We start from the raw sequence: 14,530 nt of genomic DNA, 5'->3' as shown, positions 1-14,530 counted from the left end.
ACAGAGCGAGACTCTGTCTTAAAAAAAAAAAAAAAAAAGATAAAGAAAAGGCCGGGTGTGGTGGCTCATGCCTATAATCCTAGCACTTTGGGAGCTGAGGAAAGCGGATCACAATTTCAGGAGATCGAGACTATCCTGGCCAACATGGTGAAACCCCATCTCTAGTAAAATACAAAAAATTATCTGGGTGTGGTGGCATGCACCTGTAGTCCCAGATACTCAGGAGGCTGAGGAAGGGAATGTGTAAACCCTGGAGGCGGAGGTTTCAGTGAATCGAGATCGCACCACTGCACTCCAACCCAGCTACAGAACAAGACTCCATCTAAAAAAAAAAAAGGAAAGAAAAATCCTCCTCAGAGCAGGGAAAGATGAAGACATAAAAGGAAGAAGAGTCACTGGGAAAGAGAGAGGGAGAGAGACACAAAACAAAATGGCTGGAATGAGGTGAAAGTTATAGCAGCAGGATGTGCTGACCTTGACCTTGGAGAAAAAGAGAGGGGAAGGGAGGAGTGAACGTGGCATCTTTGGCTGCTGTTCTGTTTCACTCCCAGAACTCATCCCCCTGGAGTCCCCACCATTTCCAGATCCTCAGGGCGGGACTGCCTTTGCTATCTGGGATGAGTTCTTGGTCCCAGATGGTAAACCTGTGAGGGGTGGGGTGCTCTGAATGCCTGACTAGTCATTTATAATTGAGAGTACTTATTCCAACCCCTTCCAGTCCTCTATCCTTCCCTCTTCTTGGACCTGCTGAATCAGAGAGGTCAGAGGGCCAGTCCAGGAGGGGTCAGGTGCTAGGTCCCTGGAGTCGGTCCTAGGGATTTTAGGCTGAGAGGAATCAGTCCTGAAAGTGAAGGGCCTACAGAGGAAAAAAAAAAAATCTATGGCATCACCCCTGGGGGTGTTACAGACCTAAGAAAGAAGCAATGGCCCGGGTGGCCTATAGCCCCAGGAAGATTCAGCCATGGTACCCAGGAGACTTGAGGGCCCAAAGCCCAGAATTACCCCCAGAGGGACACCTGTAGACCTTCGGATCCTCAGCTTCGCACTTCCCACCGAACTGACTCTGTTTCCAGCAGGGCAATAGGCATGTGTTCACTGTGTACCTGCAGCCCCAGGCATCCTTCTCAGAGAGATATGGTTTGGGAAGGGTTTGGCATATTGAGGATAAATAGATGAGTGGATAAAAAAAAAATGCAGGGCAGGTGCGGTGGCTCATGCCTGTAATCTCAGCACTTTGGGAGGCCGAGGCGGGCGGATCACAAGGTCAAGAGATTGAGACCATCCTGGCAAACATGACGAAACCCTGTCTCTACTAAAATTACAAAAATTAGCTGGACGTGGTGGTGCGTGCCTGTAATCTCAGCTACTTGGGAGGCTGAGGCAGAATTGCTTGAACCCAGGAGGCAGAGATTACAGTGAGCCGAGATTGTGCCGCTGCCCTCCAGTCTAGGGGATAGAGCGAGACTCTGTCTCCAAAAAAAAAGAAAGAAAAAAAAAGCAATTACAGCAAAATATTAACCATAGTATAATCTATACGGTGGTTATATGAGCGTTCACTACACAATTCTTTTTTTTTTCTTTTCTTTTTTTGAGACATGATTTTTTTTTTTTTTTTTGAGGCGGAGTCTCGCTTTGTCGCCCCGGACTGGAGTGCAGTGGCCGGATCTCAGCTCACTGCAAGCTCCGCCTCCCGGGTTTACGCCATTCTCCTGCCTCAGCCTCCCAAGTAGCTGGGACTACAGGCGCCCGCCACCTCGCCCGGCTAGTTTTTGTATTTTTAGTAGAGATGGGGTTTCACCGTGTTAGCCAGGATGGTCTCGATCTCCTGACCTCGTGATCCACCCGTCTCGGCCTCCCAAAGTACTGGGATTACAGGCTTGAGCCACCGCGCCCGGCCGAGACATGATGTTTTAATCATGGCTCACTGCAACTTTGACCTCCTGGGCTCAAGTGATCCTCCTGCCTCAGCCTCCTGACTAGCTGGGAGCACAGGTGTGCACCACCATCCCTAGCTAATTGTTTTATGTTTTTGTAGAGATGAAATCTCCCTATGTTGCCCACATTGGTCTTGAACTCCTGAGCTTAAGCAATCCTCTTGCTTCGACCTCTCAAAGTGCTGGGATCACAGGCATGAGCCACTGCACCCAGCCTCACTATACAATTCTTTCTTTCTTTCTTTCTTTCTTTTTGAGATGGAGTCTCACTGTGTTGCCCAGGCTAGAGTGCAGTGGCGTGATCTCAGCTCACTGCAACCTCTGCCCCTCAGGTTCAAGTGATTCTCCTGCCTCTGCCTCCTAACTAGCTGGAATCACAGGCACCAGCTATTACACCCGGCCACTTTTTGTACTTTTACTAGAGACAGGGTTTCACCATGTTGGCCAAGCTGGTCTCAAACTCCTGACCTCAGGTGATCCACCTGCCTTGGCCTCCCAAAGTGTTGGATTACAGGCGTGAGCCACCGTGCCCGGCCACTGTACAGTTCTTTAAACTTTTACATGTGTTTGGATTTTTCATAATATTAGAAAAAGGAAAGAAAAAAATGTCTGGCAAATAGTCGGCACTCCTAAGTATAAGGTTTTGGGAATATATTCCCTTTCTGGGAGAATCTACATTTCAAATGCCTGGGAGGGGCTCTGTTTGTCCTGACAGATGGCAGATTTCAGGGGAGGGCATCTACCAAGCCTAGAGGTGATATGCTACTTTGCCCACCCAGAGCTGCTGGTGGTGACCTTAAGTTTACTATGTTCCTCCTGATATATGGCACTTGGCCCAGAGTGGACTCCACCTTGCCACCTGTCACCTAGGCTGGAGTGCAGTGGCATGATCTTGTCTCACTGCAGCCTCAATGTCCTGGGCTCAGGCGATCCTCCCCACCTCCCTCCTGAGTAGTTGAGGCTACAGGTGCTCGTCACCTTGCCCAGCTAATTTTTGTTTTTGTTTTTTGTTTTGATAGACATGGGGTCTCACTATCTTGCCCAGGCTGAGCTAGAACTCCTGGCCTCAAGCGATCTGCCTCTGCCTCCCAAAGCATTGTAATGACAGGAGTGAGCCACCATGTACAGCCAGGAACTCAAAGAATCTTACCATATGCTGTAGTATCTGTTGACTATGGTGTGAGCCACCATACCCAGCCAGGAACTTAAAGAATCTTCCCCTATGCTGTAGTATCTGTTGACTATGGGGGAGAGGCAGGATAAGGTGTTCCAGACCTCGCCTGACACCTGATCCGAAGAGATTGCTCATGTTTGCTCAGGAGGTGAGGTTCACACAATAAAGGGCAGGGGGAGGGCTTGGACCTGGTATAAAACGTCTGTAAGTTTTCAGGGGGCTGCTTTGCATCTGAAACTGCCAGGTGAGGGGTGGCAAAGATGCCTGAATCTGAGTTGGGGGGGAATTCAAATCTGAGCTGGTGAATAGGATGCCTGGAAGGAGTGGCAGGAAAGACTTGAGTTAATTGGGGCTCCTGGGTCTGCACTAATCTTAGGTGCAAAGCTGTCTAGGTCTCTGCTGAAGGACTGGAGACACCTGGGATGTTCAGGGGAATGGACATGGCCAGATATGTGTTAGTGGAGAAAAGAATAGTGACACATAGACCAGGTACCTGGGGTCTAATATCTTGAGCTGGTCCCAACTCCTTCTGCAACTTCTCTGTCTGTCCTAGTTCCACCAGCACTGCTTGGATACTGGTGCTGGCACAGTCCCTTCTGTCACCAACTCTGCTCCCCAGATGACATAGAGGCACCTTGAAAATTCTTCTTTCCTCGAGACCAGGTGAATGCTAGGGATTTAAACCATGCTTCAGGTGCCCCGTAAGTCAGGCCAATTCACCACAGATGGTGAGGCTTTCTTTGCTCAGCCTCTGGGCTTGGTAAACTCAGCTATCTCTTTGCTTGCGAGAGGTCCTCTACTCCCTCCTTAGAAAACTTCTTTCCTGGCTATGGCCACACCAACCCAAATGTACCTGAGCTTGGCTGATTTCAGAAAACTTTTCTGCTTTGTGCTAGGATGGAATAAGGCTTAATCTAGATAGTTAGGGTTCATTTTCAGGCTTGAGAGAAAAGAGGAGGGCTTGGCTACAGCCAGACCAGGGAGAGCTGGAGGGATCAGGAACATAGAAGGTAGCATCAGGGAGGAACAGGACTACTGGCTATGGACAGTCGTTTCTAAGCTCAAGACTGGGTCTGCTAGGTCTGAGTTGAAGGACGAAGAAGCCTTGGTCTGAGCCACAGGTCAGGAGTGTCTGGGTCAATCAAGTCCACAAGGAAAAAGGTGAATCTTCATTTGCTCTTTTCTTCCCACTCCAGCCTCAGAATGTTGACAGTCGCTCTCCTAGCCCTTCTCTGTGCCTCAGCCTCTGCCAATGCCAGTAAGTGAGATACCAGAGCCTGGTAATGGGGACATGGGAAGGCAGCCTTGGGCACTGCTGTTGGCCAAGGCTTTTGGAGGCTGGTTTCAGGAGCTGAGTTGTGGGAGGAACAGGGGTGGTGCAGAGAAACTGAACACCTGGAAGATTTCTCCCTCCAACTCCTGCTTGCCCCTCCAGTTCAGGCCAGGTCTTCCTCCTATAGTGGAGAGTATGGAGGTGGTGGCGGAAAGCGATTCTCTCATTCTGGCAACCAGTTGGATGGCCCCATCACGGCCCTCCGGGTCCGAGTCAACAACTACTTCATCGTAGGGTAAGATTCTTTGAGTTGCTGGCTGGGTGCAGTGGCTCATACCTGTCATTACAATGCTTTGGGAGGCAGAGGCAGATCACTTGAGGCCAGGAGTTCTAGCTCAGCTTGGGCAAGATACCAAGACCCCATGTCTACCAAAGAAAAACAAAAACAAAAACAAAAATTAGCTGGGCATGGTGGTGGGCACCTGTAGCCTCAACTACTCAGGAGGGAAAGGCGGGAGGATTGCCTGAGCCCAGGATGTTGAGGCTGCAGTGAGCCAAGATCATGCCACTGCGCTCCTGCCTGGATGACAGAATCTCTTTGCTAGCAAAATAATTGAAGTTCCCTGTAGGATCTTCCAGGGCTCACCCAGGCTTCACAGTCTGTAGGACTAGCAGGAGACTTGTCATCCCTGTCATCACCCTTCTTTCTCCTTCCTCCTCCCCTCTTTCTCAGTCTCCAGGTGCGCTATGGCACTAAGTGGAGTGACTATGTGGGTGGCCGCAGTGGAGACCTGGAGGAGATCTTTCTGCACCCTGGGGAATCAGTGATCCAGGTTTCCGGGAAGTACAAGCGGTACCTGAAGAAGTTGGTCTTTGTGACAGACAAGGGCCGCTATCTGGCTTTTGGGAAAGACAGCGGCACAAGTTTCAATGCTGTCCCCTTGCACCCCAACACCGTGCTCCGCTTCATCAGTGGCCGGTCTGGTTCCCTCATTGATGCCATTGGCCTGCACTGGGATGTTTACCCCAGTAGCTGCAGCAGCTGCTGAGTCCCCTCTCCTTGGCAGGGACACTGTGATGAGGAGTAAGAACTCTTTTATCACTAACCCCCATCCAAATGGCTCAATAAAAAAATGTGGTTAAGGCTAGTGTGTGGGGGCATATGTGGCTGGGATATCTGCCTCCTGACTCAGCCGGGGACGTGCAAATCTCACTTCTGGCTGGCTTTGGACATCTGTCTGGAAGAGTGGGAAGATGAGGGAGAGGTGTGTAAGAATCCTGGGCTTGTACTATGGTTTATCAAGAGGAGATGAGATTCTGGCTTCCATCAACGCTCTTCAAGGACAGCTCCTTACAACATTGATCCAAACTGGAGTCCTGGGTCTGAGGGGAAGGCCCAGTTGTGGCTTATACCAAAACCCCAGATGTCTCTCTCTCCAGCTTTCCTCACCCCTGGTCCTCCCCTTGAGAAAGTGCTGAACTCACTTGCTGTGTGTGGGTGGCCAGGACCATTAGCCTTTGTTCTTTCCTGGAACCCACCTAACTCCTGAAACTTAGCTGAAGTCTGTGCCCGAGGACCCTGCCCTGTTGGCAGGCCTAGTTCCTCCTCACCTCTACCCATGAGCCCCAGTGTCCTGCTAAGCCCTCTCAGATCTGGAATTCCTCCTTCCTCAGGAAGCCACCACCTTCTCAACAGTGGAAAGCCTGCCCACAATATGCTCTTACGCTTTAGACATCAGAAGGTTACAGTGGACTGGGGGAGGCTAACACTAGGCTGAACTCATTAAGGAATGAATGGGAGGTGAGAAAACACAGGCAGCAAGAATCGAGTGTTTCAAGAAGTTTGGCTCTGGTTTGCCAGAAATAGGCAAGTCAGTTATCGGGGGTGTAAGGAAAAAGGGTTTTGTGTCTTTTTAAAATCCTAGACAGGAGAGTCACAAGCATGTTCACATGATAAAGAGGAAGAAAGAGAAAGAGGCTGGAGATTCTGAAAAGAGATCACTGATGAGGTCTCAAAAGAGATGGAAGAGGATGGTTTATGCAGTTGGGGAAAGAAATTTTAAGAAGGGAAGAAAATTAAAATGAGTGAAGGTATGTGTTAGTTTTGTGAAAGTTATCAGTATATGGCCGGGCACAGTGGCTCACATCTGTAATCCCAGCACTTTCGGAGGCCAAGGCAGGTGGATCATTTGAAGTCAGGAGTTGGAGACCAGCCTCCAACATGGTAAAACCCTGTCTCTACTAAAAATACAAAAATTAGCCAGGTGTGGTGGCCCACGCCTGTAATACCAGCTACTTGGGAGGCTGAGGCATAAGAATCACTTGAATGCTGGAGGCAGAGGTTACAATGAGTTGAGATAGTGCGACTGTACTTCAGCCTAGATGACAGAGCAAGACTCCATCAAAAAAAAAAAAAATTTAAAAAAAGAATGTTATCAATATCAGAATGGAGTCACATATGTCATATCCTAACGAAATGGAACCAAGCTGACACCTAAATTAAGCGTCGCACCCGATAATACCTTGGAGGACTGGGTGGAGAATCAGCAGACAACAGCAAGGAGTGGCAGAGGCTGTAGACCAAGGTCAGGTAAAAGGATCACCCATCATGTTGGGCGTCAGATGAGGCAGGTTCATACACTACCTGACGAAGCTGGTCTTTGTGACAGACGAGAGCTGCTCTGCCTCTTGGGAAACACAGGCACCAGTTTTAGTGCCACCCTGTTGCACCCCAGTGCTGTCCTTTAACTCATCAGTTATGGTGCTCGATCCCTCATCACTGACAATACGGGGCTAGCAATATGTCCGCCCCAGTGACTGCAGCTGCTGCGGAGCCCTAGCCTCCTCTCTGGCAGGGGCCCTGTGGTGGGGAATGAGGACTTCTCTATCATTAACCTCCATGCAGTTGACTCAAGAAAAGGATATAGTGGTTGGGTAAGGGGGCTCACGCCTGTAATCCCAAGACTTTGGGGCTCAAGTCAGGAGGGTCGTTTGAGCCCAGGAGTTCAAGACCAGCCTGGGCAACACAGCCACCTGTTTGTAGGCAAAATGAGGAGTTGAAGTTCCCTGTAGGATCTTCTAGGGCTCAACCAGCCTTTATGTGCAGGGGGACTGGCAAGAAATCTGTCATCCCTGTCACCACTTTGAAGGTCTCAGGGTGTATGTAGTTCCTGAAAAGTTCAAGTCCCACCTGAGACTCTGGTCTTTTTGAGGGACAAGGGCTGCTAACTCCTTTTGGGAAAGATGAATGTCAATGTTGGCATCTGGCAACACAGCATCATGCTCTGATTCATCAGTGATTCCCTAATCAATGCCATTGGCTTGCATTGGGACTGTCTATCCTAGCCTATCCAGTGACTTCAGCAGCTGCAGAGCCCCAGCTTCTTCTTTGGCAGGGGCACTGTGGTGAGGAGGGAGGATTCCCTTATCATGAATCTCCATCCAATTGGTTCTATAAACTGATATGGTGGCCCAACTGTTGCGGGAAGTCAGGGACCCTGAACAGCGGGACTGGCTAGAGCCACAGCAGAGGAACATAAATTGTGAAGATTTCATGGACATTTATCAGTTCCCAAATAATACTCTCATAATTTCTTATGCCTGTCTTTATTTTAATCTCAATCCTGTTATCTTCATAAGCTGAGAATGTACATCACCTCAGGACCCTGTGATGATTGCATTAACTGTACAAATTGATTGTAAAACATGTGTGTTTGAACAATACGAAATCAGTACACCTTAAAAAAGAACAGAATAACAGTGATTTCAGGGAACAAGGGGAGATAACCATAAGATCTGACTGCCTGCAGGGCCGAGCAAAAAGAGCCATCATTTTCTTCTTGCAGAGAGCCTATAAATGGATGTGCAAGTAGAAGAGACATCACTAAATTCTTCTCCTAGGAAGGAATATTAAATATTAAGACCCTAGGAAAAGAATTGCATTCCTGGGGGGAAGTCTACAAATGGCCCTTCTGGGAACATCTGTCTTATGCGGTTGAGATAACGACTGAAATACGCCCTGGTCTCCTGCAGTACCCTCAGGCTTACTAGGATTGGGAAATTCCAGCCTGGTAAATTTTGGTCAGACCAGTTCTCTGCTCTCAAACCCTGTTTTCTGTTAGGATGTTTATTAAGACAATATGTGCACAGCTGAACACAGACCCTCATCAGTAATTCTAATTTTGCCCTTTGCCTTGTGATCTTTGTTGGCCTCAGAAGCATGTGATCTTTGTGACCTACTCCCTGTTCGTACACTCCCTTCCCTTTTGAAATCCTTAAAAAAAATTTGCTGGCTTTGTGGCTCAGGTGGGGCATTATGGACCTACAGATATGTGATGTCACCCCCCGCGGCCCAGCTGAAAAACTCTTCCCTTTGTACTCTTTCTCTTTATTTCTCAGACTGGCCAACACTTAGGGAAAATAGAACCTACATTGAAATATTGGGGGCTTGTTCCCCCGATACCCAACACCATGGCTCACGGCTGTAATCCCAACACTTCCAGAGGCCAAGGCAGGAGGATTACTTGAACTTTGGAGTTTGAGGTTGCCATGAGCTATGATTGTACCAGAGCACTTCAACCTGGGTGACACAGTGAGAGCTTGTCTCTAATAAGGTATTTTAAAAATACCATTTTAAAAGTGTACACTTTCATGGTTTTTAGTATATTCACTGTGTTGTACAATCACTACCACTACCTCATTCCAGAACATTTCCACCACCCCCAAAAGAAGGCAGTTACATCTGTTCACTGTAGTGCCAATTACTCAACCCCTCATCATCCCCTGGCAACCACCACTCAGGTGTACTTTCTATGTCTGTGGGTTTGTTATTGTAATTTGAAAGTTAATTGATGTTACTTTGATTTCATTTTGAATACAGTAAATATGAATCAAAACCCTATATATGGAGCATCTTCACAAGCCTCATTTTTTTTTTTTTTTTTGAGATGGAGTCTCACACTGTTGCCCGGGCTGGAGTGCAGTGGCACGATCTCAGCTCATTGCAACCTCCGCCTCCCAGATTCAAGCGATTCTTCTAGATCGGCCTCCCGAGTAGCTGGGAATACAGGCGCCCGCCACCATGCCCGGCTAATTTTTTGTATTTTTAGTAGAGACGGGGTTTCACTGTGTTAGCCAAGATGGTCTCGATCTCCTGATCTCATGATCTGCCTGCCTCAGCCTCCCAAAGTGCTGAGATTACAGGTGTCAGCCACTGCACCTGGCCTGGAAGTTATTTTTTAAAAATCAATTGTTTCTTTCTCTGTCATCCAAGCTGGAGTGCACAGGCATGATCTCAGCTCACTGCAACTTGCACTTCCTGGGTTCAAGTGATCCTCCTGCCTCAGCCTCCCAAGTAGCTGGGACTATAGGCACATGCCATCACATCTAATTTTTTTTTTCTTTCAGATGAAGTCTTGCTCTGTCCCCCAGGCTGGAGTGTAGTGGTGCAAACTAGGCTCACTACAACCTCCAACTCCTGGGTTCAAGCAATTCTCCTGCCTCAGCCTCCTGAATAGCTGGGATTACGGGCATGCGCCACCATGCCTGGGTAATTTTTGTATTTTTAGTAGAGATGGGGTTTTGCCATGTTGGTCAAGCTGGTCTCAAACTCCTGACTTCAGGTGATCCGCCCGCCTTAGCCTCCCAAAGTGCTGGGATTACAGGTGTGAGCCACCTCACCCAATCCTTTTTTTTGTTTTGTTTTGAGACAGAGTCTTGCTCTTTTGCCCAGGCTGGAGTGCAGTGGTGCAATCTCAGCTCACTGCAACCTCTACCTCCCAGGTTCAAGCCATTCTCCTGCCTCAGTCTTCTGAGTAGCTGGGATTACAGGTGCCCGCCACAGCACCCAGATAGTTTTCTGTATTTTTAGTAGAGACAGGGTTTTGCCATCTTGGTCAGGCTGGTCTCAAACTCCTGAGCTCAAGCGATCTGCCCGCCTCAGCCTCCCAAAGTGCTGGGATTACAGGCGTGAGCCACTGTGCCTGGCCTACCTCCATCTCTTAAAAAAAAAAATTAACCAGGCATGGTGGAACACACCTATAGTCCCAGCTACTTGGGAGGCTGAGGTGGGAGGATTGCTTAAGCCCAGGAGGTTGAGGCTACAGTGAGCTGTGATGGTGCCACTACACTCTGGCCTGAGTGACAGAGGGAGACCTTGTCTCAGAGACAAATAATAAAACTAGATTCTTATATCTGCTTCTGCATTCATGCGGTTATGATGTCATATACAATATAGTATTTTGAAAACTCCACTATATACTTGAGAAACAATGCAAGATAAGTCAAATGGTATCTTTGTTTTATTATGAAAATAATTTTGAACTTGCAGACCCACTGAAAGTGTCTCAGGGACTCCCAGAAGTCTCTGGACCATACTTTGAGAACCTCTGGCATTGGCAATTGGCAGTTTGGTCTTCCTTGCCCTTCAGAAAAGGCTATTCAGTTTTCACGCTTGTTGCTAACTCCAGATATTTGGTAAGAAACCTGCCAGAAATAGTGAAAAGAGCATAGATCAAGGAGATAGGGCTTCTGTTTGAATAAATCATTTAGTTACAGGGCCTTGGTGCCAGGCCACCCAGACCAAAGATTTAGCCTCTTTGTACCTCCATTTCCTCAGATATTAAAAGGGAATAATGGTTGAAATACCTCCTAGGGTTGTTTTAAGGATCTGCATCTGGCTGGTAGAAATTAGCGTGGTTTGGCCAGGCGTGGTGGCTCACACCTGTAATCTCAACACTTTGGGAGGCTGAGGTGGGCAGATCATTTGAGGTCAGGACTTCAAGAGCAGCCTGGCCAACATGGGGAAACCATGTCTCTACTAAAAATACAAAAATTAAGGCTGGGAGCAGTGGCTCACGCCTGTAATCGCAGCACTTTTGGAGGCCGAGGTGATCCACCTAAGGTCAGGAGTGTAAGACCAGCCTGGTCAACATGGTGAAACCCTGTCTCTAATAAAAATACAGAAATTAGCCAGGCATGGTGTTGCAAACCTGTAATCCCAGCTACTCGAGAGTCTGAGGCAAGAGAATGGCTTGACCCTGAGAGGTGGAGGTTGCAGTGAGCTGAGATGGTGCTGCTGTTTTCCAGCCTGGGCAACTGAGCGATACTTTGTCTGAAAATAAAATTTTAAAAAATTAATTGCCAGATGATTTATATTTATTCCTAGAAGCGAGACAGCATTTGCTGGGCGCGATGGCTCAAGCCTGTAATCCCAGCACTTTGGGAGGCCAAGACGGGCGGATCACGAGGTCAGGAGATCAAGACCATCCTGGCTAACATGGTGAAACTCCATCTCCACTAAAAATACAAAAAATTATTTGTATCGGGAGGCTGAGGCAGGAGAATGGCGTGAACCCAGGAGGCGGAGCTTGCAGTGAGCCAAGATTGAGCCACTGCACTCCAGCCTGGGTGACAGAGAGAGACTCTGTCTCAAAAAAAAAAAAAAAAAAAAAAAGGAAATGGAGGTCTAGGCCGGGCTTGGTAGCTCACACCTGTAATCTCAGCACTGTGGGAGGCCAAGGCAGGTGGATCACCTGAGGTCAGGAGTTTGAGACCAGCCTGACCAACATGGAGAAACCCTATCTCTACTAAAATTACAAAGTTAGCTGTGCACGGTGGTGCATGCCTATAATCCCAGCTACTCGGGACGCTGAGGCAGAAGAATCACTTGAACCTGGGAGGCGGAGGTTACAGTGAGCCGAGATTGTGCCACTGCACTCCAGCCTGAGCAACAGAGTGAGACTATGTCTCAAAAAAAAAAAAAAGTGCACACCTCTCTGGTTTTTAGTATATTTACTACGTTACACAGCCATTATCACTACTTCATTCCAAAATATTTAACATTTCCATCACCCCCAGAAGAAATTCATTATATGTTGTGGGAAGTCAGGGACCCCGAACGGAGGAACCAGCTGAAGCCATGGCAGAAGAACATAAATTGTGAAGATTTCATGGACATTTATTAGTTCCCCAAATTAATACTTTTATAATTTCTTATGCCGGTCTTTACTGCAATCTCTGAACATAAATTGTGAAGATTTCATGGACACTTATCACTTCCCCGATCAATACCCTTGTGGTTTCCTATGCCTCTCTTTATTTTTTATTTATTTATTTATTTTTTTGAGATGGAGTCTCGCTTTGTCGCACTGACTGGAGTGCAATGGCGCAATCTCGGCTCTCAGCCTCCGAGTAGCTGGGACTACAGGTGTGCACCACCACGCCTGGCTAACTTTTTGTGTTTTTAGTAGCCACGGGGTTGTTAGCTAGGATGGTCTCGATCTCCTGACCTCATGATCCGCCCGCCTCGGCCTCCCAAAGTGCTGGGATTACAGGTGTGAGCCCAGCTGCCTGTCTTTACTTTAATCTCTTAATCCTGTCATGTTTGTAAGCTGAGGATGAATGTCACCTCAGGGCCCTGTGATGATTGGGTTAACTGCACAAATTGTTTAATCAATATGAAATCTGGGCACCTTGAAAAAAGAACAGGATAACAGCAAGGTTCAGGGAATAAGGGAGATAACCTTAAAGTCTGGCTGCCTGTGGGCCACGCGGAACAGAGTCATATTTCTCTTCTTTCAAAAGCAAATAGGAGAAATATTGTTGAATTCTTTTTTTTTTTTTTTGAGACGGAGTCTCGCTCTGTCGCCCAGGCTGGAGTGCAGTGGCCGGATCTCAACTCACTGCAAGCTCCGCCTCCCGGGTTTATGGCATTCTCCTGCCTCAGCCTCCCGAGTAGCTGGGACTACAGGCGCCCGCCACCTCGCCCAGCTAATTTTTTTTTGTATTTTTTAGTAGAGACGGGGTTTCACCGTGTTAGCCAGGATGGTCTCTATCTCCTGACCTCGTGATCCGCCCGTCTTGGCCTCCCAAAGTGCTGGGATTACAGGCTTGAGCCACCGCGCCCGGCCTGAATTCTTTTTCTCAGCAAGGAACATCCCTGAAAAAGAGAATGCGTTCTTTTTTTTTTTTTTTTTTGAAACGGAGTCTGGCTCTGTGGCCCAGGCTGGAGTGCAGTGGCCGGATCTCAGCTCACTGCAAGCTCCGCCTCCTGGGCTTACGCCATTCTCCTGCCTCAGCCTCCCGAGTAGCTGGGACTACAGGCGCCCGCCACCTCGCCCAGCTAGTTTTTTGTATTTTTTAGTAGAGACGGGGTTTCACCGTGTTAGCCAGGACGGTCTCAATCTCCTGACCTCGTGATCCGCCCGTCTTGGCCTCCCAAAGTGCTGGGATTACAGGCTTGAGCCACCGCGCCCGGCCGAGAATGCGTTCTTAAGGGGAGGCCTCTACAATGGCCGCTTTGGGAACATCTGTCTTTTACAGTTGTAGATAAGAGATGAAATAAGCCCTGGTCTCCCCTAGCACTCCCAGGCTTATTAGGATGAGGAAATTCCCACCTAATAAATTTTGGTCAGACCGGTTGTCTGCTCTCAAACCCTGTCTCCTGATAAGATGTTACCAATGACAACGCATGCCCAAAACTTCATTAGCAATTTTCATTTTGCCCGGTCCTGTGATCTCACCGTCTCCATTAGCCTTGTGATATTTTATTACCTTGTGAAGCATGTGATCTCTGTGACCCACATCCTATTCATACACTCCCTCCCCTTTTGAAAATCACTAATAAAAACTTGCTGGTTTTGCGACTTGGGGGGCATCATAGAACCTCCTGATTTATGATGTCTCCCCTGGACACCCAGCTTTAAAATTTCTCTCTTTTGTACTCTCCCTTTATTTCTCAGACCAGTTGACACTTAGGGAAAACAGAAAAGACCCACGTTGAATATCGGGGGTGGGATTCCCCGGATAGTTATATCTATTGCTGTAGTGCCAATTCCTCAGCCCTTCACCATCGCCTGGCAACCACCACTACTAAGATGTATGTTTTGTGTCTATGGGTTTGTTACTGTAATTTTTAAATTCATTAATGTCACTTTAATTTGGTTTCATTTCACATACAGTATATATGGTCAGGCCTGGTGGTTCACACCTGTACTCCCAGCACTTTGGGAGGCCAAGGCTAGTGGATCACTTGAGGTCAGGAGTTTGAGACCAGCCTGGCCAACATGGTTAAACCCTGTCTCCATAAAAATACAAAAATTAGCTGAGCGTGTTGGTGCATGCCTGTAATCCCAGCTACTCGGGAGGCTG

At 48.0% G+C, this 14,530-nt stretch overlaps 1 protein-coding gene across 3 annotated transcripts in view; it reads left to right on the top strand.

Annotated features, from left to right (window-relative positions):
- The window catches only part of ZG16 (zymogen granule protein 16), a 32,237-nt gene extending 26,708 nt beyond the window's left edge, over nucleotides 1–5,529 (top strand). The window contains exons 1-5 of one of the 3 annotated variants that reach the window (XM_033218096.1): nucleotides 3,273–3,352; nucleotides 3,662–3,771; nucleotides 4,305–4,366; nucleotides 4,544–4,676; nucleotides 5,115–5,529. In XM_033218096.1, the coding sequence (XP_033073987.1) occupies nucleotides 4,312–4,366; nucleotides 4,544–4,676; nucleotides 5,115–5,430 (504 nt within the window). In that variant the 5' untranslated portion in view covers nucleotides 3,273–3,352; nucleotides 3,662–3,771; nucleotides 4,305–4,311 and the 3' untranslated portion in view covers nucleotides 5,431–5,529. Of the gene's footprint in view, nucleotides 1–3,272; nucleotides 3,353–3,661; nucleotides 3,772–4,304; nucleotides 4,367–4,543; nucleotides 4,677–5,114 lie in introns of those variants that run through there. The other 2 variants (XM_033218097.1, XM_033218098.1) reach the window with 2 other exon arrangements.
- Nucleotides 5,530–14,530: the final 9,001 nt, after the last annotated feature.

This window comes from Trachypithecus francoisi, unplaced genomic scaffold, assembly GCF_009764315.1.
Source record: "Trachypithecus francoisi isolate TF-2019V2 unplaced genomic scaffold, Tfra_2.0 Lachesis_group10, whole genome shotgun sequence".
Taxonomy (NCBI): Eukaryota; Metazoa; Chordata; class Mammalia; order Primates; family Cercopithecidae; genus Trachypithecus; species Trachypithecus francoisi.
Note: the sequence above shows the minus strand (reverse complement) of the source record. Positions and strands in the feature narration are given on the sequence as shown.